This window comes from Nanorana parkeri, unplaced genomic scaffold, assembly GCF_000935625.1.
Source record: "Nanorana parkeri isolate BGI_ZX_2015 unplaced genomic scaffold, ASM93562v1 scaffold20, whole genome shotgun sequence".
NCBI classification, from domain to species: Eukaryota; Metazoa; Chordata; class Amphibia; order Anura; family Dicroglossidae; genus Nanorana; species Nanorana parkeri.
Window position 1 is genome coordinate 259,117 of NW_017306288.1, and position 22,106 is coordinate 281,222.

Sequence of the window (22,106 nt, forward strand, 5' to 3'; positions counted from 1 at the left end):
ATTGTAAGGGGATTAGACTGTAATGGGAGTGGAGATTATTCTAAAGACATATTAAACAATGTATCAGTGTTAGTGTGTCTTTCTCAGATTCCCCTATTGTTCTGAGGAGTCTAATGGAAGCAACCAAGTCCAGACACATAGTGTATCATCATGTATGAAAGTTAAAAGGTCAAAGCTAAAGTTTAGTTTTCACCTTTGACTTAACCTTTTCTTTCAAACACTTTCATACGTGATGATAACCTATGTGTCTGGACTTGGTTGCTTAAATTAGACTCCTCAGAACAAAAGGGGAATCTGAGAAAGACACACTAACACTGATACATTGTTCTGCATATATTCTGCTTATATTTTGCCTTCCCTGGTTCTGTCTCCCCCGCCTTCAGCATCATGCTAATAAAATGTTTAAATTAAAAAAAACGTTTCCATTTTCATCACATACCTTCCTATAGTCCCAGAAAGGTAGCTAGGTCTTTATGCTTTTCTATGAAATGCAGGCTGGTCATGGCTGGTGGGAGGGGCTGGCAGAGTGCTGTACATCGCTGCTTGAAAACATCACAGTTCCCTGCCTCAGTAATCTTCTCAATAGCCTTCACCCTGATACAAGCAGTAGGCTGGCTCTTGGGAGGACTTATGCAAATATCAAAATGCCGTGATGGGTGGATGTCAGTCTGGAGGAGTGACGTTCCTAGTCAGACTATATTTGCATGCAGGCCGCCCTAGGCAATGCCCACATGTGATGTTGAGTCACCATGAGTAAAAGAACTGAAATCTAATGAATGAAAGGGGCTGGCAAGAGACAGTCTTGGGAGAAAAAGGGAGGGGGGTTCTGATGTGAAATGTGGGGGTTCTGATGTGCAATGGGGGCTCCTGATGTGAAGAGGGGGTTTCTCATATGAAAGGAGGGGGCTCCTGGTGTGAAGGAGGTTCCAGATGTCCAGATGTAAAGGGGGATTCTGTTATGAAAGGTGGGGATATATTGTGATTTAAAGGGTGAATCTGATGTCAATGATAGAACCCATTTTTTGGTATTTTTGCATGGGATCCCACCTTAAAATCCATACCAGACCACTATCTCTGATAAGGGTCTGGTATGGATTTTTTTAAAAAGGTTGAAAAACACTGATGTAGAGGGTCAGAGAAAAAACAGCGTGGTGGGGACACAGGCATTGACACTCATAGAAGAGCTGAGTGTTGAGGTATTCCAAGGCTGCAGCAGAAATCGGTCCAGACAATGATGTGCAGCCAATGCTGTACACACAAGGTGGTTGGAAAAGGCTAAAAGAGATCTGCAGCGCTGGGATGCAAAAAGGGAAGTATTTTATGGAAAAAACACAGCGACTGACTATGATACAGACCTTTAACAAACTAAATGTCACCCACTTAGTGTTTAGATCTACTTTAAGCCCAATTGAAGACACATCTCCTTTCTGCTCCATTAAGGACTGCGCCTCTCAATTCCAGTCATGGTCTCTGATCTTTCAGCATATTAAAAAATATATGTATTTAAGAAACCTCACATGTGCATTACTGACAGTGCTGAAGAACGCCAAAATAATTCTGCTGAATGAGTGGAAATTTTACACTGTGTTGGATATCAGGACAAAATATTCCGGTCATGCCAGCATCTCATGAGCATGTGAGTAATGGAAGATCTTAGTAATACACTTACAGCTTGCAGAATTCCCACAGCATCCTGGGACAGCCACGCTGGATAGGCAACTTCATCATTCAAAATAGCTTCAAAGAGGTCATCTTCATTTTCTGCTTCAAAAGGGGCATGGCCACAAAGCATCTCATAGAGAAGAACGCCCATCGCCCACCAGTCCACCAGGGGTCCATACTGCATTTCCTGTAGAATCTACATCAAAGAGAACACCGCCATCAGTATACTAGTTATGTTCACAAGCATCATTAAAAGACACTGGTAAAAAATTTAAAAGCAAAAACATGCAAGCAAAGCCCTTAAGGTGGTACTTGGCTGCCAATAAAGGAGGGGAGGACCAGCCATGGTTGGGTCCGAAGGCCTTGTGGGCCTAACTGAAACTTTTCCTTTGCCCCATCGTTGGGTATATTGCAGATGTTGTTACAGGTGGTTACATTCTCTGTTAAAAGTGTATCTAAAGTAAAAACTTTTTATTATATTAGTTCTGGATAGAGTAGGGAAAGGTTAAAACCAGTCACTGTAGAGATTCACACTCTCTGCTTGGCGGGGTAACCACTGTCCCCAAGACAAATAGTGAGGGGAAATCCAAAATTTGGAATAGAGGGGAAATCATTCAATGGGGACACTTGTTCTGGTGGCAACTGTCTAAAGCTGGGTTCACACCATTTTCCGGACCAAGTCTGGAACACAGTGCATTACGTTTGTGCCACTTTTTTACCGCGATTTTGCCGTGATTGGAATTGTTTTATTTATTTTAGCTTAAAATGGTCTTACAGGTGTGTTCCAGTACGTTTTTGATGCGCTTTTATGCGTTCCAGTGCATTCCAGACCAGACAAAATAGTATTTTCCTGGTCTGGTCTGGAATTGACTGCGCTGGTGGGAACAGAGGCCAGAAATAGCATAGGGATACATGCTATTAATCTGGATGTAGTGCGAATGGGCCATAAGGGTGGATTTTGGACAGGTGCGAGTGTTGCTTTGAGTGGGCGGAGCCCGACGAAGATTTTGCCACTACTGTCCATTGTCAATTATGAGGGAGGCAGACCTGATGGACAACTAGTCTCTCATCTTCCCCATCAGGCTCTGCCCACTTCCATTCAGCTATGTCATTGGTTGCTGGGACACTGTTGGCTGTGGCGCCAACAGCCTCCTAGTAACCAATGATGCATCCCTGGCATCATTCAGCTACTGCCAGATAGATTCTTTGGTCAACAGCTGAATGTAAGCAAAGGGGTGGGAGATGCTGGCTGAGATCATTTCCCAAATATGGCCATTGCACGGAAAACCATTTTTATCCAAGCTATTAGACTGTCTTTATTTTCCAGATTGATGATGCTTTATTTAAGATGATATTGAGAACAAAATGTTTAGGAGATACAATACCTCTGGTGCTATATAATCTGGAGTCCCACAAAATGTCGATGTCGTACATCCTTCACGAATGCCTTCTTTACACATCCCAAAATCGGCCAACTTGCAGTGTCCTTCATGATCTAGTAAAACGTTGTCTAGCTTGAGATCCCTGAAAGAGATTGAAGCAGTTTATTTATTACTCAGGTAACCCAGACACTACAGTGGACACATTTGAAAGAACAAAACCTCTAAAAGTTGTTTTTGTACTTTGTTAGAGAAAGAAAAGTCATAGAATATATAACAACCAAAGCTAATTCCATCATTTAGATGCACCTGCTTTGACATTTATGGCAAGTAGGCATCTGCAAAGACATTTTCTAAACTCCATTCCATTAACGGACAGCAGAAGGTTTGTTTTTTCTCTTCAAAAGTGGATTTACACTTTAACAACTCATAGGATTCTATCAAGACCAGTGGCGTAACAACCGGGAGGGCAGCCGGGGCGCTGGCCCCGGGCGTAAAGCTGAAGGGGGGCACCGGCCGAAAATTGCACTTTTGGCTAAATGCCGAAAGTTCAATTTTTACTGCCGTTTTGTCGGCGCAGCCGTGATTTATTTTCTCCCCACTGGGCGCTGCTATTTGTCCAGCCGAGCACTGCGCGAGGAGACCGCCGTGAGCGGCCGGTGACTCTCCTCCCACACCACTCAGCCGCCTATCACAGTCCGGCAGAGCGGTGTGGGGGCGGAGAAAACCCACGCTGTCACAAGAGGCTGGGCTCTCCACCCGACACCGCTCACTCAGCCTCCTGTGACAGCATGTCAGAGAGGAGAGCGAGAGCAAACACTCAGCGATCAGTCATTGCTGAGTGTTTGTAAATAATTGAGGATATGGTATGTTAACTATATCCTCAATTATGAATGAATGGGAGTGATCTACATCTCCTCCTGTTCATTCATAATTGTGGTTATAGTAAACATACTATGTTATCAATGAACAGGAACATGCATAACGGATTCCTGTTCATTGATAACAGGGGATACAGAAAAAGAGATTGAGGACTCTGTGTCCTCAATCTCTTTTTCTATTTTAAAAGGGAAATATCAGGGGTTGCAGGTACAGTTCCAGTGTATGTTTATATAATGGGGGGGGGCGAAAACAAATGTCTGCCCCGGGCGCCCATAACTCTGGTTACGCCACTGATCAAGACAATTGGTTTGATTTAGAAAGGTGGCCATACGCTACTCAATTTCTGCAATATTGGATAATTAAAGGAAATCTTCACACAATTTATTGGGTGAAGATTCTCAACCTAATCACTTTGACACCATTTTACTAAAGGGGTTAAGAAGAACAACAAATGCTGGGTTCTACATTGGCTGATACGAAAGAACTGTTGAAGCTAACAGAAATAATGTTTAGTCAAAATAATACCCCTGATCCTGTTAAGGTCTACATCAGTGGTTCTCAACCTGTGGGTCGGGACCCCCTCGGGGGTCGAATGACGATTTGCCAGGGGTCAGAAAAAAAAAAAACCCACCATAGGAATGCATAGCTAGATTCCTATTGGCTATTTCACTTTGCAAAAGCCAATAGCAAACTAGCTATTGCAACCGCCCTCTGATGCTGTCAATCAGCAGAGGGGGACCTGAAGTTCTCCACCAGGTCCCCTTCTAGTGATTGACAGCAGCAGAGGGTGGGTGCAATATGTATGTATTCAAGCAAAAAAATATGTAAAACACACCTCTAGCTATGCATTCCATTTTCCCGGTCCGCAGCTGCAGAGATCGGGCAATGTCTCAGTGCCTGTGATTGACACTGCGCGCTGTCAGCTTCCTGGCGGGCTCGGCACATGGAGATGCGAACACGCCCGAGCCCATCCCTATCAGTGACAGTACTGCGGAGTATGTACCTCATACGTTATATAGTAACACACACTTTAAATCCAATTCTTCTAGTTCCAGCTGAAGAGCACGGTCCTGTCTTTGCCTATAGCAGTGGTTCTCAACCTGTGGGTCGCTGTGCAAGGTGAGAGTCCTCCTCAGCTCTCTCCTAGCGCAGCAGTGTCAGTTCTCCCGGCACGCCTCCAGATGTCACTGCAGCAGCCGCGTCATCCCTAAATTTTACCTTTGGGGGTCACCACAACTTGGCAAATGTTACCAAGGGGTCCCGGCCCTAGAAAGGTTGAGAACCACTGGTCTACATGAATGAGCTTCATGTGATAGGGTAACAATGCTCTGTTCCAGTCTCCCAACTGTGCTCCTGCGTTGTCATCCTGCCACATGGGCTTCCAATGGAGAATGCAGACCAAAAAAAATGGCTTTAGCTGTCATTGTGATGTTTTTTGTTTTTGCAGGCTGGCAAGTGTGCTGATAATGTTTGTTCTTGCACTGTGCAAAGCCCTCCAATGTGCACCTTTTTTTAAAGCTAGTTATGAATTGATTAGTGCATTTGCCATTTGTTTCACTTGTTGTATTTGGTATGGAGACACACTGGGGGCATCAGCTGCCATTGTGATGTGTGGGGCTCCTGGTGTGTCCCTATGCCTTTAAGGAGGTTGGGCTACCTCCTGGCAAACCTGCACCCAATTCATCCTTTGCTCTATATGTTTCAAGATGGAGGCTCTCTTAGATCAGAGTTAAGACTGTACTATACAGGGGGGCCTTGACGAGGCAGTGCGGCTTTCACATGTTTTGCAAAAGTTGTGCAACTAAAACCTATGTTTTTAACCTTTGTAGATAGACCGTGTACTTTTTTTGCGGGCTGGCTGGTGAACGTGCTGGGAATTTTTTTTTTTTTTAAAGCATTTATGACACAGTTCTTTAGCAAGCTAGATGTAATTCCGTTAAGGAATATGTAATCAATCTAAACACGGGGTTAATACAATGGTGGGGTTAAACGGGGAAGAGTAAAGTCAATCGTTGATGTATGCAACATTTCTCAGGTCTGGCCTGATGGTTCCTTGGTAGTTTGTGGTCACTAACTTATTGGGCACATCTCCCAGACTTAAGCTTGGGGCTTTAATCCGAAAACTGTGAGTGGATTGCAGCTCTGGCCTTGGCGCACACTTTAAAGCAGCACAAAGGCTTCTTTTTTCTGCCCATGGCTAGCATTCCAGGAAAATATCCTTCACACTTCAGCAGTTTCTCATCAATCATTTTTCCTTAGCAACACCGATTCATTTTTCTTCGTTTTAGGAGAAGTGTTTCATGAAATTGCTGCCTCATGCAATGACACCATTTTTTCACACCAATAAAGAACGTGCTAACCGATCATACAGTAGAATATTGGAGATGTTGGACTAGGTCCTTCATTACTGCAGCTTTACAGTAGAAAGGCTTGTCAACATTTCAGGTTTGGTCTAATTACCCATTGCTGGAATATATACAGTAGAACAAAATTGGGTTCAACTTAAGGCAAACCTCTGGGCAAACAGCTCATTACACAGTTAAAATGCGTATGTTTACTGTTTTATCTGCCAAAGTTTTGGTAATTCTGTACAGTTAGGCTACCATTCGTCCCCGTTTCCCTGGAGCTGTCTCAGTCTAGGTATCTGGGGATCACCCCAGCTCCAATTTCTATACTGATCACACTGAGCAGACGAGCTGAAAAAAAATCCGGGAGGAGTGGGCATGGTTGTATAACTCTCTCACTCCTCTGGCATCCATTTGCTGCACCTCCTCCAGCTTTGCCCCTTCTTGTGCTATAAACAATGAGGGGATGCCTGTCAGTCGTGTAGCCCCCAGCCTGGCAGTGCCAAGCGTGGAGCTTACCTAGGAAAATCAGCTGGTGTCAACTCTGGCATAATGGGAGCTCTGGGCTTTATATGCATGTCTATCTGCCCTTCAGGCTCGTCTGCAAGGGGAAGCTTCACAGGAGGCAGGGGGTTGCCAGGTAAGAGCAGTGCACGAATAAACCCTCAAAGGCTGTGACACACTGCACGCGAAGCGGTGGCGCGCTGCCTTCGCGAGCAGTGTGTCATGTAATTTTCTCCCCAGCACGCCAGCTCGCGAGAGCTCGCATAACTCATCGTACCAAGATGAAAAATCTCATCTTCAGCCAATCAGCTCGCGCGTATAAACCCGTGCGTCAGGATGCCACGTCTGGCCGGGTGTTACACAGGAGCCGATTGGCTGAAGGTGCAGTCAATCATCTGCCTGCACTCAGCTTACACACTGCACGCAAAGCTCCGTGCCGGACAGCTTTGCTTCACTCTTCACGGCTTTGCGTGTAGTGTGTCACGGGCTTAAAGCATATCTAAACCCAAAATCTTTATATATTGCTCCTTACAGAGCCTATAAATGTGGTGGCTGCATTCATTTTCTATTTTTTCCCAGGATTTTCCTTTATCTTTACACTCACTCCTCCACTGCCCACAAAGTAGGGAAATTGAAGTCTGTTCTTTTCTTCTCATTATGCCAGCCATTTTGTCACAGCTCCACTAGGGGAGAAAATCCTGGCTTTGCCCCAAAGGGGAAGTTGCATACCATTATGGCTTTTGGGGCTGTCTGGAAATAATGGCAAGTACGGCTGATTTCCATCCTATTTATTCCATTTTATAAATGTGTATATTTTTCTTTAACTCTTGGAATCTACTGTGATTACAGGCTGGGCACCTTGTACATGCCCTGCGCTGGCACCCAGCTTGTTCATATTGTTCTTTTGCTTTCTCCAGCCCCCCAGCAGTTCTTGACACAATTTCAACCTGTTTTCTCCTAACATCATCATAAACCAAGGCAGAGACTGTCCTTTGTCAAACATTTGGGATTTAGACTTCTCGGCACTCACGTAGCCGTAGTGGGTGCCAGAGCTGCTCAGACAACACAGCAAAAGGTCAGACAAACATTCTGGAGGCATCACATAGCAATAAATGTTGCTTCAGCTTCCTTTACCATAGGAATTGCCAAATACAGACAAGTGCCAGGGAAAGGCTAAGGCAATAATCGAAAATATTTCATGGTCTGCAAGGAAGTCATGCAGGGGGATTTCCTTGAAGAGGAAGTTCATCCTCACCTTAAAAATGACAACAAAGGCGCATTTAGAAATGTTAATGACAATCTACAAATAGATACTTCTAGATAATTGCAGGTTTTTTAGTCTTTAAATAAATACCTTTTTTTTTTTTTAATACCATTATTCTTTTCCTCCCCAGTCTTCTCACGGTGGCCATTATCACTAAGGGCAGATTAATCCATCTCTTTTTATTTCCTGGAACTCTGGGTTTTGCCTCCTGGAACCTGTGACAGTGTACATCATCTCAGGAGGAAAAAATGCTTTTCCCTGAGATATCGCAAGTTATTTCAGTTTACAGAGGAGATTTCCCAGCAAGGCACCAGTGATGTAGCCTTCCCAGGATGCATCTGTGAGGCCACAGCTACATCACCAGAGTCTTTCTCAACCAGGAGGTAGAAAAACAGTAATTGTAAGTAAAAGCAAAACATCTTTGTTTAGCTAATGAATGTGATGTGCCGATGTGGTTTTTTACTGAACGGGGGTTAAGGTCCACTTTAAAGGGCTAAAAAGGATCACTTTGACATATATATGCTGTTAAGAAAATTTAAGTTGAAATCCAGGCAAACAGCCTAACTGTACAGTGCTAAAAACCTACCAGATAGTGTATATATAAAACCCATAAATTAGTGTAAAATATAGAAGGTGAAATATCACAATATATTTGTGTATCAGAATAAAAGGTGCCACATCAATATGTATAGATATAGGACTGATTGAATATTTATGCTATCAAAAACCAATAAACAAAATAAATCAGAAGACAGTCCAATGGTGAAAAAAATAAAAATATATAAAAAACAAGGGAAACGATTTGTTTGGGTAATTTCAGTTTCTCACATTTGCTGGGAAACTGGTATTACCCTTTAAAGGCAACAGGTGGACAAACCAAATATTGGTTTGATTTTTTTTATTTCGTGTGTATGCACTTTGTAGGTTGCTAGTTGATGGATGAATAAAAACTATTCATTTCATAATTTTTTTTTTATAGCATCCTCTCTTCAAATTTTCCACAAGTAACACATTTTGCACAATGTTGAATATGTATATAAACTCCAGACTGTGAACTGGTTATCTTTTTCATGTGCTCTCTTTAAATCATTATGTCCCACGTTACGCATTAGGAGGGGTCACCTTGGCAATTCAGACATCGCAAATGCTTGACCGGGCATCTGAAAATCCAGATCAATTTCCCTGCTCTTATCATGGCTGTAAAACAGATGGTGCAATATGTAGTAAGTACACTTTGCAGCGCTCTCCCTGCTCATACTTGTGATGTAATAATATCAGTGACTCACTTCCCATCCTACATTCTTTGTCTCAGTTTATACATCCCCCATCAATCTTCGATTTAGGGCGCCTTAAAAGTCCCAATCTCTGTTTCTGTCTTTAAACCACAACTATCTGATACAGAACTCTGAAAGAATCAAACACAATATTTCAGCAACCCAAGTGCTTACCGACAATTCACGGTGAAGTTTAACCCAGTAAATGCATCAGCTGCCAAATTACTATTATAAAGGGAAAGCGCTCATGTGTCTTAAAGCATTTATTAACGTATATGCACACCAATTAACTACAATCTCATAAGAATTAACTTGCTAATGTAATTTCAGATTATTTTCATTATTTTAAAATTTGCAGCTTTCAGTCGTTGTTTAGATACTTCCTGTTTTAGGGTGACAAAACTCTCTCTGTGTCTGCCAACTGTGCTTTTGCATGATCACTAGGTCCCACAGGCTTCCAATGGAGACTGCAAGTCAGTTCCTGGATCTGCATACCTGCTGTGGTCCTCAGGAGGGGGTTCTGCTCTCAATATGTTTTCTTTCATTTTTATAGGAAAGACAATGCAACAAAGTGGATGAATCCCCAAAACCCCCAGGTGGACATTACTCTAGAATCATGGCTCAGATATCGCACTTTCAGAGAATCCCAGACATATAAGGAAGCCAGAGGATGACCCAGGCCACCAGGCTTCACATATAGCTTAAAGCCTATCTCCAGCTAAGAAAAAAAACCCTCCCCTTGCAGTGGGGCTACGTTTGCACTAGAAGGATTAGGGGACCTGTCTAAAGGACTTTTACTTACCTGATCTCCACTCCCGCTGGCTCTAAGACATGTACCCGCAGCCTCTTCTGCCCCTATGATCCAGTGGTTGGAGGCCCGCTGACGTCATTACGTGCAATGTACGATCCATAGCTCTCTGCCTTATACACTGAGCAGCCCCCAAAAAAGTCACACATTTTAATATTTCGTTTGACCACCTTTAGATTTGATTAGAGCATGCATTCGCCGTGGCATCGTTTCAATAAGCTTATGCAATGTCACAACATTTATTTCCATCCAGAGCTGCATTGATTTTTCACCAAGATCTTATAGTCATGATAGGAGCGTCGGACCACTGCGTAAAGTCTTCTCCAGCACATCCCAAAAATTCTCAGTGGGGTAAAGGTCTGGACTCTGTGGTGGACAATCCATGTATGAAAATGATGTGTCATGCTCCCTGAACCACTATTTCAAAATTTGAGCCTGGTGAATCCTGGCATTGTCATCTATGAATATGCCCAAATGTGCCTTCAGGGAAGAAAAAATCCATTGATGGAAAAACCTGGTCATTGCTGAATGTTGACCAGACCAACTGAAGCAACCCCAGATCATAACACAGTCCGAAATCCAGGTGGTGACTTTTTTTTTGGCCGGGTAGTCTACATGAGGATGCCAAGGGACATCCCAAAAGCCAAAAGGGGAGAGAGATGAGCTCCGACTGCCAGGGAAGCAGGGATCAGGCAAGACAAAAAGCTTTACACAGAATGCTTAAGCTAAAACCAGCAGGGCAGGTATAGCCCCACTGCTAGGGTTGTTTTTTTTATCTAGAGATTGGCTTTAATAGAAAGCACAAACAGCGCTCTACCTCTCTGCCAATATGGGGGTCTCCATTTGTGGTTCAAAAGCAAAAACAGCCAACAGTGACATTGCCAGGGCCGCAAACACATTTCAGCTAAAAACCTTAATCATGGCAGATATAACTTAATCCTCGCTTTTGTGCAGGTACTGACCTCTTCAATGTAAAATTTGCATTTTACAGGTCTTGAACTTTGCAAGTGAATGTATGAAGACAGGTATTTATACATGAAGCACTAATGGCGTCTTTGTTTTTAATCTCAATTTGCAATGGTGCCTAGTACGATGGGTTGTGCCAAGGGTTTCTCTGACCTAAAACTACCAACATAAGTCCTCTTCAACATAAGTCCTCGATCTCAGGTATGTCAGCACGCTGTCCATATGTAGGATCTATACAGGACAGTTATATTATTCTGGAACAGGTCCCTTAGCTTTCAGCTTTTGAAGTGCCCTGTGACATGCACAACACACGACTTCTGCTACTGATATGCTGAACACAGCAGCTGATGGCCTTTTATGTACATGCCACTCACAAACATTCCCTTGCTTCCCCAGTGGTCAAATAAAATATAATATGGCGTACATGGTACATAGGATTGCATGGAACTGTGGTTTGTCTTTCTGTGTTTATAATATATATTTGAAAATACCTCATAAGGCTACATTTACACTTACAAAGTTCAAGACTTAGGCTGCGTTCACACCTGACCGTTTTGTAGCGCGTCCTACGCTCGATGAACGCGCTACAAAACGGTCAAAAAAATAAATAGCATTGTAGTCAATGCCCTCGTTCCCACCTAGGCGTATTTCCGCCCGACCCTAACGCCCTACAAAACGGCCCACGCCTGAAAAGGTCCCGGGACTACTTTGGGCCATTTTGTAGGGCGTTTTCCATTGGGATACAGCCAAGCAGCCTTTGGAATCGCGCAACTTTTTTACCGCGAATCGCGGTAAAAAAAACACGCGACAGACGCGCTTTTGCAATACGCCTAGGTGTGAACCCAGCCTTACAAACAAAAGCTGACCATTGCAAAAAACCCCCCACCCCCCCCCAAAGTCATATAAAAATAAATAAATAAAAAAGGGGAATTTATATACTGAACAATATGATTACAGGTATTATACCTATACAGTTACCAGCATGTAATATTTTTCACTAGAAGTGTGACCATTGGTAGGTCTGCTTTAACCAGTATATTCAGACTTGCAGTTGTACACGTATTCAGTGAATGAATATTAAATTCCAAGCCTTTGGAAGGGAGTAATAAATCACCTTAAACCTGGTGTATAAACCCGGAATCTGACACGAGATGGCCTGACTAATCAAACCAGATCTAGCCACTCAGGTACAAGGTAAATGCAACAGTCAAACCACCCAGCATGTTGAAGCATGGCCACAAAGACTCATATGACAGCCCAGGGCAGGCTGCTGTCCGAATAAAACCATTTCATGTTTTTATGTTTTAGTGTGTGTCTGTATTTGGAACATTCCTGATTGAAAATGCTTTGTATTCCTGAGAAGCCTCTCAACAGCTACCAGCAATAGCATGGGGAATTCAGGATACAATCTTGAATGATTTGCTGGTCCGCAAAGAGGGGTGATCTCAGGATGGGACCTAACCCGGTCTGGGAGTGAGCTCGGCCTAACAAGGAAGTGCCATCCAATCAGCTGCGGGATGGGCATTCCCCCCATATTAGGCCAATTTAATTTCCCAAACCTAGGCATGTAGCCATATATGGTCATTGATGTCACTGTAGTCCCCCAGCAGCACATTGGGCGTCATGGAAGGCGCTCCTTCTGGGTTTGGAGGAGCCCAGGTTCAGGCAGGATTTGGTCTGAACCCAAGCGCATCGCTATCCAAAAGAGATCAGAAATGGGGTAAAATGATGGGAAATCCAAAATTTGAGAGTCATCACCAGAACAAAACGTGAGAGGAAATCTTCCAATGAGGTCATCTGTTGGCGACAACTTGCTTTCTAAAGATTTCCTATAACTTCCTGCTGTATCTCCAGGACAGGAAGTAAAGGGAAGTCTCCCCAACAAAAGAGACTGCATATGTAAAAAGAGGGGATTTTTAACCATTAACTACTATGTTCATAAAAAAGGTTTGGCTATACATGCACTTTATTAATGTGTCAGATCTGCAGATGGGAAGGCTACTAATATGCAAATCAGCTAATCTCATAAATTGGACAACCCTAACATTCTACTGTCCGTGCCCATGCTGCTTTAAATTGCGGCTTCTGATTTGTATTTTAAGGTTGTTGTCTTTGAAAAGCTAAACAAGAGTTGAATTATGCGGTCAGGTATGCAAACAGAGCTTAGCAGAGAAAGCCCTATCTGACTACCTGCAACACCTTGACAGTGTTATAAATCGACATTCCTACAGTGAACAGTCCATCATATCCTTATATTGTACAGCCAATCACACATCCTGACCTTATCAAGTCTTTCTGATAGGCTGCTGTTATGACAACATAATAAACTTATCACTCCATATGTGTGGCTCTACACCACAATCCTATCATATCAAATTCAGAACTTCGTGCTCAACTCCTATCTAAGCAGCAGGCACTAATTCCAGTGATAGTATCCAGAATATATACAATAATACATTAATACTGTGCCGTGCTTGTACCGTTAAATACTTATTTGCAAAATGTATATATATCTATATATATATATCACACACACACACACACGCACACTACATTGTCAAAAGTACTGGGACACCCCTCCAAATCATTGGATTCAGGTGTTCCGTGACATTTCCTTGCTACTAAATATTCCACGGTCACCTGTTAGTGGTATTATAGGAAAGTGGAAGCAACTGGGAACAACAGCAACTCAGCTGGGCCACATAAAATGACTGAGCTGGGTCAGCTAATGCTGAAGCACACAATGCACAGAAGTTGCCAACTGTCTGCACAGTCAAAAGCTACAGACCTCCAAACTTCATGTGGCCTTCAGATTGGCACAACAACAGTGGTTAGAGAGAATAGGTTTCTATGGCCGAGCAGCTGCATCCAAGCCTTACATCACCAAGTGCAATGCAAAGCATCGGATGCCGTGGTGTAAAGCACGCGGCCACTGGACTCTAGAGAAGTGGAGTCGTGTTCTCTGGAGTGACCAATCACGCTTCTCTGTCTGGCAATCCGATGGACCTGGGTTTGGTGGTTGCCATGAGAACGGTACTTGCCTGACTGCATTGTGCCAAGTGTAAATTTTGGTGGAGGAGGGGATTATGGTGTGGGGTTGTTTTTTAGGGGTTGGGCTTGGCCCCTCAGTTCCAGTGAAGGGAACTCTTAAGGCATCAGCATACCAAGACATTTTGGACAATTTCATGCACCTCAACTTTGTGGGAACAGTTTGGGGATGGCCCCTTCCTGTTCCAACATGGCTGCACACCAGTACACAAACCAAGGTCCATAAAGACATGGATGGGGGAGTTTGGGTGGAGGAACTTGACTGGCCTGCACAGAGTCCTGACCTCAACCTGATAGAACACCTTTGGGATGAATTAGAGCGGAGACTGCAAGCACAGCCTTCTCGTCTAACATCATATAAAATCCACACATAAGAGTTTTGCATAATCATCACAGAAGTTTAAATAAGTATTTAAGGGTACGAGCGCGGCACAATATTAATGTATTATTGTACACCACTATCCGCTTATACAAGTCTAGGCTGAGAATAACAGGGAGAAGGGCCCCCTGTCTCTAGGTCCCATAGGAGCTGCATGGGCTGCTCTGGCTATTGTCTATATGCCCCAGATCTGATTGAAAGCCACAAAGACGAAAGTGATGATGCAGAACTGAGTTAGTATAGCTAGTAGTAATCAGACAAATTGAAATGGAATTTATTCTATATGTTGAAGAGGTTTCTTCACTCATCCAAGAAGCTTCCTCAAATAAGTGGTGAAATATGCTCAACCAAGTTAAGTTAAATGCGAATAACTACAACAAGTTATGACATGAGCTGTAAGAGAGACCTTCACAGCTTTAGAAATGTTTATTGTTTTGTACAACAAATGATCATCAGCGTCTTAGCCAGTCCCTTCTATAAGAAAGATAATTCTATGTGGCATTTCTGACAAGAGTGCCAACCAGCATCTGTAGAGAAGAGATTACTGGCACTGACGAGGGCAGGGTGGAGTTCTCTTTCTGGGAAGGAAGTAGCTCTTGGCTGCTGATGTGTAGACGTCTTGCGGTGTTTGAGAAAGAGAAGTGGTAGTGATATACACAAGTTTGTCTACTCCACCACAGCATGCAAGCACTTAAAGGCGACTCTTTTCATAAAAAAACACAAGAGTATCTTTTACCTTTCAGAGTAACACAAGGCAAACAGTAAACTCAATCACTGAACTGCCTTCAGGAAAACACAGAATGTAAATTTACCTTCAATCTGTGTTCTAAAATCACTTAAGGTAGATACGGCTTTTTTTTTCTGGGTGCAATTGCAGTCTCTTGTTACAGATCAAGTTACTCTTGATTTGTGCTGTGCAACTTCCCTCTCATAGCCCAGCGTATGTGGATGAGGTTGCAGATTCTTGCCCTGCTTCAATGCTGCAAAACCATACTCTCATTCTTCATGCCTGGTTCATATCTAGGCGTTTTTTAGTTTTGCGTGCTTTTGCACCTTCATTGCACGTTTTTATTTCTGTGCATATTTGCTTTTAAAAAAACGCACGTTTCTTCCTGCATAGAGATTTCTATGGGACCAAAACCACATGACATGCACCTGAAAATAGCTTCTGCATCTGTTCGCGTGACAGGGGGTTTCCTACACGTGATGCAACACTAAGGTGTGACCAGTCACCATTGACTTGCATGGAAATATGTTTTGCGCATTTTATGTTCGACAAGATCTGCGCAGAAAACTTTTCAGGTGTGAACTAGGCATCAGTGTGAAATTACAGGGGGCATAGACAGGCCAGTGAATAAAAACAGACATCAATCTGCAATTTAACTAAGTTAAATTCTGGTCCATTCAGAAAAAGAGGTCCCTGGCAACTACAGATTGATTGCCGAGCTGTCCAGCAAAAACGACAGAATGGGAAAAATTGGAGCAGTTGCAACAACATTTTTTCTAAAGAAGCCCCTGGAATAAAAGCCACAGAAGAACTCAAACAGCAATAGAAATTCATATTTTTCTCTGACGTCTTACTTTAATTGTAAACTTGCCAATAGATGGAACGATAAAGTAATCAATTTTTTAGATTTTTGAGCAGCAGGGAGATTAATAGCACCTCAAACCACCATAGACACTTGTTACTGCATAGTAGGGCCATTCATTCATATATTTTGTAATACTGTACATGTCCCACTGTCTATGTCCAGTCTATGAGAAAGAATTGCTGCGTCTACCTGCAGCACTCTGAGTCACATTAGTCTCTCCTTATCTGTTGTTCTCTGGAAAATATCGAACCGTCTAAGGTTCACCTTCATCACAAAATGAACATGCTGTGGGTGTGCAATAATCATAAAATTTTTTCCATGGTCTTTCTGCAGCAACAGAGAGTTGTAAGGATGCAAGGAATTAAAAAGTTGGTCATGTGGTTAGCGCCTAGCAGGGCCACTCATGACTCGAATTTTGGAATTGCCCGAAGTTGAAGCCGTGCATGGCCAGCCTAAGCATTAAGCTATTGAGTGCTCTCCATGGAATATGTTAGGATAGCTCTCTTGGAACAACTATTATTTTGTTCTTGCCCTATAATGATATTAGGAAGCCAATATAAAAGGTTGCAGCTAGTGGAAAATTACAGCAAGTCCGTAGGTGAGTGCTAATGCCTCCTGATGATTAGAAGTAATCGCCTTCCTGTTTACAACTTAACTGATACTTTATTATATATGCTCCTGGGTGTCATTACTCCCATCTCTCAGAGCTAATGTTGTATAAAGATAAATGACCTACACCCATTCTAAAGAAGACTCATTTTACAGGTTATACATATAATTATTCCCAGGAACAGGACAGTAAACCACTTACGATAAGACAGTCATAGATTCAATTACTAATAATGAAACTCGTCTGTATAAACGAACATAGTGTTAAGCCCAGCAATTAAAAAAAAAGAAAAAGCTAATCATTCTGGAGGTTTCAATTAAGGCTCTCCCAGTAAAGTTAATCCACACAGCAACATTATGTCTTTGGTTACCTGGCTAACCAAAGTTAAGGAAATTAGACAATCGAACTGCTTACAAGACCAGTTTCAATCACTGGTCTCCTGCTATTGCAAGCACAGCTCCCTTTACAAAGATAAACTTATGCTAGGTATAAAGTTCGGACTACCATACCTGGACTCAGTGTTTGAATCCAGACAGATCCAGGCAACCAACATTTTCAAGATGGCCAAATCTACAGAGGCAGCTCTAGATTTTGTGAGGCCTTAGGCGAAATGCAAACGTGAGCCCCCCACTTACACCCACAATGAAAAAAAATGCAAGCTATAAATAAAAATGACTGTATAAATTGCATATTTTAAGGCTAGCCATAAATCCCAGCAACCGGGAAATCACAGCCACTAGAGCTCGAATTTTTTTTTAGGACAGTGGTAGAGTGCCAGAGCCCTGTCGCAACTGCGACCGATGTAACCCTGGTAGTTTTGCCACTGAGTCCAAGCTGTAGAGGGACTTCAAATACATTATACAACAACACAGAATACCACCAGCTATAGAGGACTACCAATCCCAGCAACACACTATACAGCAACGCAGAATGGTACCAGCTATAAAGGACTACCAATCCCAGCAATACATTATACAGTCATTTATTCTACAGCAATTAAAATTAAAGTAATTAATATAAAATATTCAAAATGCAACATGGCTTCTCTTACTTTCCTCGGCTGTGTCTCTTCACCTGTTGGGTGGTGATGGGCTCGGGCGTGATCGCAGCTCCACGCGCCGAGCCTGCCAGGAAGCTGACAGCGCCAATCACAGGTACTGAGACATTGTCCTGGTCCGCAGCTGCAGAGATCGGCAAATGTCTCCGTGCCTGTGATTGGCGCTGCCAGCTTCCTGGCGGGCTCGGCACGTGGAGCTGCGAACACGCCCGAGCCCATCACTACTGTTGGGTCAGGGCAGGTGCACTTCTCCCCCTCCTGATATCAATCCGCATACTGGGGTGGATTGATATCCTCAGCGCTAAGGCGGCCCTGTGCAGGCTGGAACTAAAACTTAATTATCGGCTGCTGCAGCTCCAAGTGTGCCTCCGCGGCAGCCGAAAAATTCAAAAATAGTCCCCTGTCTACTGCTGTCAGTCCAGCAAGTGAGAGAGGGGACTTTAATCTAAATCACTGGAGTGGGCACTCAGACTGAGACCTTCTAATAAAATAGGTAAAGAGCCCCCCCTCTCTCCCCGGTATAGGAGAGCCGGCTCTAAAGCCCTATTTACGGCCCGGGCCAGGAGGCCCCCATGAATGTGAGACCTTAGGCGACTGCTTAGACTTGCCTAATTAAAGAGCTGTCTCTGCCCCTCCATATTTCTCTCAGTACATGCTTCCTTTAACACATTCCATCTCCCCACGCATTGTTGACAATGCAAGCTTCAACACATCATCTCTGAGAAATACAATTCTGATTAACCTTGCTAATGTGGTTGCAGTTATAGCGTTATCTCCATGTTATGTACTTATGTATCTAATCACCAGTTTCATCTATTTACAGAATGGGTGTACGGTTTTGCCGATGCTGGCAAGTCAAATGGGGTCAGAGACAAAAGGACGATTGTTTGGCTGTAAGGTCGTAGAGTATAATAACCAGTCCTGATGTTCTATGTGAGTGCAGAGAGTGATAAGGCGCAGTAAGCCGTAGCAATCAGTATTTCATTAGACAAGTCACACGTGCAAATGTAAAACATAGATATAAAGTTGGCACATCAAAGCTTTAAAGCTGAAGTTTAATCTGCTAATACTTAGCCTTTCCTGGTTCCTCCTTTTCCCGTTATCAGCGGGCCAATGAAATGTTAAACAAAACCTTGATTCCATGACATACTTATTTGAGGCCCAGTGATGTCATCAATAGGTCTCTGAACATCTCTTTATGCAATGCTGGCAGATCATGGCTAGTGGGAGGGGTCAGCAGAGTGTTGTACATAGCTTCCTGATAACATTAAAACACTGTGCCTCAGTACTCTTCTCAAGACCCCCTCAGCCCTGATACAAGCACTGAGCTGGCTCTTGGGAGGAATTATGCCGATATCAAAATACCTTGGTGGGTGAATGTTAGTTTAGAGTGGGCTGAGGACATCCAGCATCAAACTCTTTCCTCACTAGCCATTGGATTTCAGTTCTTTCAGTTGCGAAGGCTCATCACATGTGAATTACGTCCACATCTGACGCTGAGCCTCCATGATTGAAAAAAAACTGAAATCCAGTCAAAAAAGGGTGGGACAGACACAGGCTGGGGGTGTGTGGGGGAAGAAACATGCCACATTCTTGGATTCCTGCAGCAGGAAGCCTTAGGTTCTTGCTGCAGGAATCCCATTCACATGGCATCAGTGGCATCACTAGGGGGATGTGGCCCGCACCCTGGGTAACACAATTGGAGCGGTGACGCCAACATTTTTCATTTTGGTGTCACCTCCTCAGAAAAGTCAGGCACTCGGTCATGGACTGAGAGCCCAACAGTTGCTTGAGAGACGAGGGGACCCATCGGCGTACCTTATCCAACCGAGTGAACGCCCCCTCCTCTCTCTGCTGGCGTCCATCACCAAGAATCCAATGTACTTTACAGAGAATGTGATTTCCAATCCTCTTAGAGGTGGGAAGACATTTCTATCTGAAGCCTTGTAACAGATACATAGAAACCGCTTACCTCACGGAGGGTGAAGACAAAAAGGAAGCAGATGAGAGGCTGGGAGTGTCCAGTAGTATATTATACCATTGTACAAAAAACATGAAGGGTGAAATGGAGGATTCCAGGTTCATAGAGATTAAGCTGTAGCAATGCTAATCTACTACTATTTGTCAGGAATACACCATAACATAATATGCAATGAACACAAATGTAGTATAACAAACTGTAGAACCAGCACATGATGATAGTCCAAAGAAATTCAAACTTTATTCCACATGCACCTATACAAAGAACAACCTCTGATGCGTTTCTGCTTTACTCTGCCTTTGTCATAGCATAACATAACCAGCTATGACTAAATAAGGGCATCACTGTTGTTCTTTGTATAGATGCATGTGGAATAAAGTTTGAATTTTTTTGGAAGATTCTCGTGTGCTGGTTCTACAGTTTTTGAGCCTAGCACTCCAGAAGAGAGTCATCCGTGCACCGAGTGTGGATTCCAAGGACGCATGATAGGGGTGAGTGGAGTGCTTTGTGTTTTTAGTCTTCAGTATAACAGAAACACCAAAAAATAACAGTGGCTGGACAGCATAATGATTACATGTAGTTCGGGATAGAGGATTGTGCCTGCGCGCAGGATAAATGCGTCCATGTACGATTACATGCAGATTGCCACTGACAGATGCGGTAGCTATCACACCGTCATTAACTACAATGGGTACAGTGGCTGCATCTGAAAGGGACGCCTGGGATTCCTGCCGCAAGAATCCTAGGTGTCCCTGTTCAGATATGTCAGCGACATCCCAGAACGCGGCATGTGCCCCCATGTGAATATAGTCTTAAAATCCTGTTTCCAGTATGCTAAGCGTGTCCTACTTTCTGCCTACAAGACATATCCTGCATGCTGTATATACACTGCATTGTCAGTCCCGGCATGTGAATGTCCTGACTCATGTCCTCACTTGTCTCGGTATCAATCTGTTTTACTAGGTTAAGTGGATTTAGCATAATAGCTTTATGTGTCACTGGACAGCAGGATAAACGATAATGAGAGCAAGGTAATGCCCAAAAAGATTACACATTTATCCTTGAATTAAAAGAGAAGTACAACAATCAGTTCTAATAACACGCTCACACGTTAGAATGAAAAACAAATATGCTTTTATCTTAAAGCTGGACCAAAGGCAGAAAAAAAAAAGAAATTAATAATACATTAAAAGTATTTTTTTTATTGCAAGTGGCAGCCAAGTATAACTCCAGTCAATACCCTTTCTACGCCACAACAGAACCCCATGATTCATTAACAATCTACAATTTCTGTCACAATCACTACTGCATATAGTGAATTTTCACTAGTCACATATTTTGAGTTATTATAGTGCTCAAGTTAAAGAAATTTTTTATGTGACTTTTGATATTGTAGACGAGCCACTAAAGAGTACACGCTCAGTGGTTCAGTGCAACTACTTTATTTTTTTTTAGATGTAAGCCCTTATAGAATGATTTTTAGTTTGATAAAGCACTGTGTAACATACACAAATACAATTTTTGTGATTAAAAATAATATTTTTTTAAATCTTGTTTGCATCTAAGTGCTGCTAATCTCCACCTTCTTTAGTCACTCCCTGTCTATATCCTGTCACTCCAGTGTAGGCTGCATATCATTGCTCTGGACTGGCTTCCATATAGTGGCAATGGCGGACCATGTCTGAGCAATGCGTGTCGTAATCTCCACCTAAAATGCACAGGACAAGATGACAATGAAGGAGCCCAACTGGCAGAGATTGATCACCTCATAACTGAGGAAGGAACTTCTTGGCTGAATTAAAAGGTATTCTTGTAATGAAAGCTACATACTCAAAGAAGAAAACAAAATGGAAACATTCATTAATTGGGGTTAGAACTCCTTTAAATAGACCCTTATAACGAATTTAAAAATTGCAGATAATTGCAGGTTTTCCCCTTCTGTAAATTATTTCTTTGCAATGTGTCTTTAAATTTGCTAGAACATTTGTCTACTTACGGAAGAGTCGATTGTCTAGCACAGACCCCTTCCTCCTTGCGTGGAATGGCCCTCTCCCCTTCTATGGGTGTGTAATTGCTGTCTGTAGTGGCCCAGATCCTCATTTCTGAACCTCCCTACATAACCTTTAAATAGCAGCCAGGGAAGGAGCAAAAGGGAATACGACAGAGCAGCATTTCTCAAATTGTTTTCAGTCGTGGCGCCTTTTAAACGTATGCAAAATCTCAAGGCACCCCAGTCTAAAATGTAACAAAAACACAAAAAACTGGGGTTGCTCCCTTCACATCAAAGTCCTCCTTTCACATCAAAGTCCTCCTATCAAATCAGGAGCCCCCCTTCACATCAAGCCCCACCCCCAC

General features: G+C 43.0%; 1 protein-coding gene across 2 annotated transcripts in view; it reads right to left on the reverse strand.

The window, feature by feature from the left end:
• PRKCH (protein kinase C eta) overlaps positions 1-22,106 on the reverse strand; it is a 154,133-nt gene that overhangs the window by 12,428 nt on the left and 119,599 nt on the right. For both annotated transcript variants that reach the window (XM_018562752.1, XM_018562744.1), the window contains 2 exons: positions 3,048-3,186; positions 1,670-1,858 (listed from right to left, as the gene is read on the reverse strand). In XM_018562752.1, coding sequence (XP_018418254.1) covers positions 1,670-1,858; positions 3,048-3,186 — 328 coding nt within the window. The remainder of the gene's footprint in view (positions 1-1,669; positions 1,859-3,047; positions 3,187-22,106) is intronic.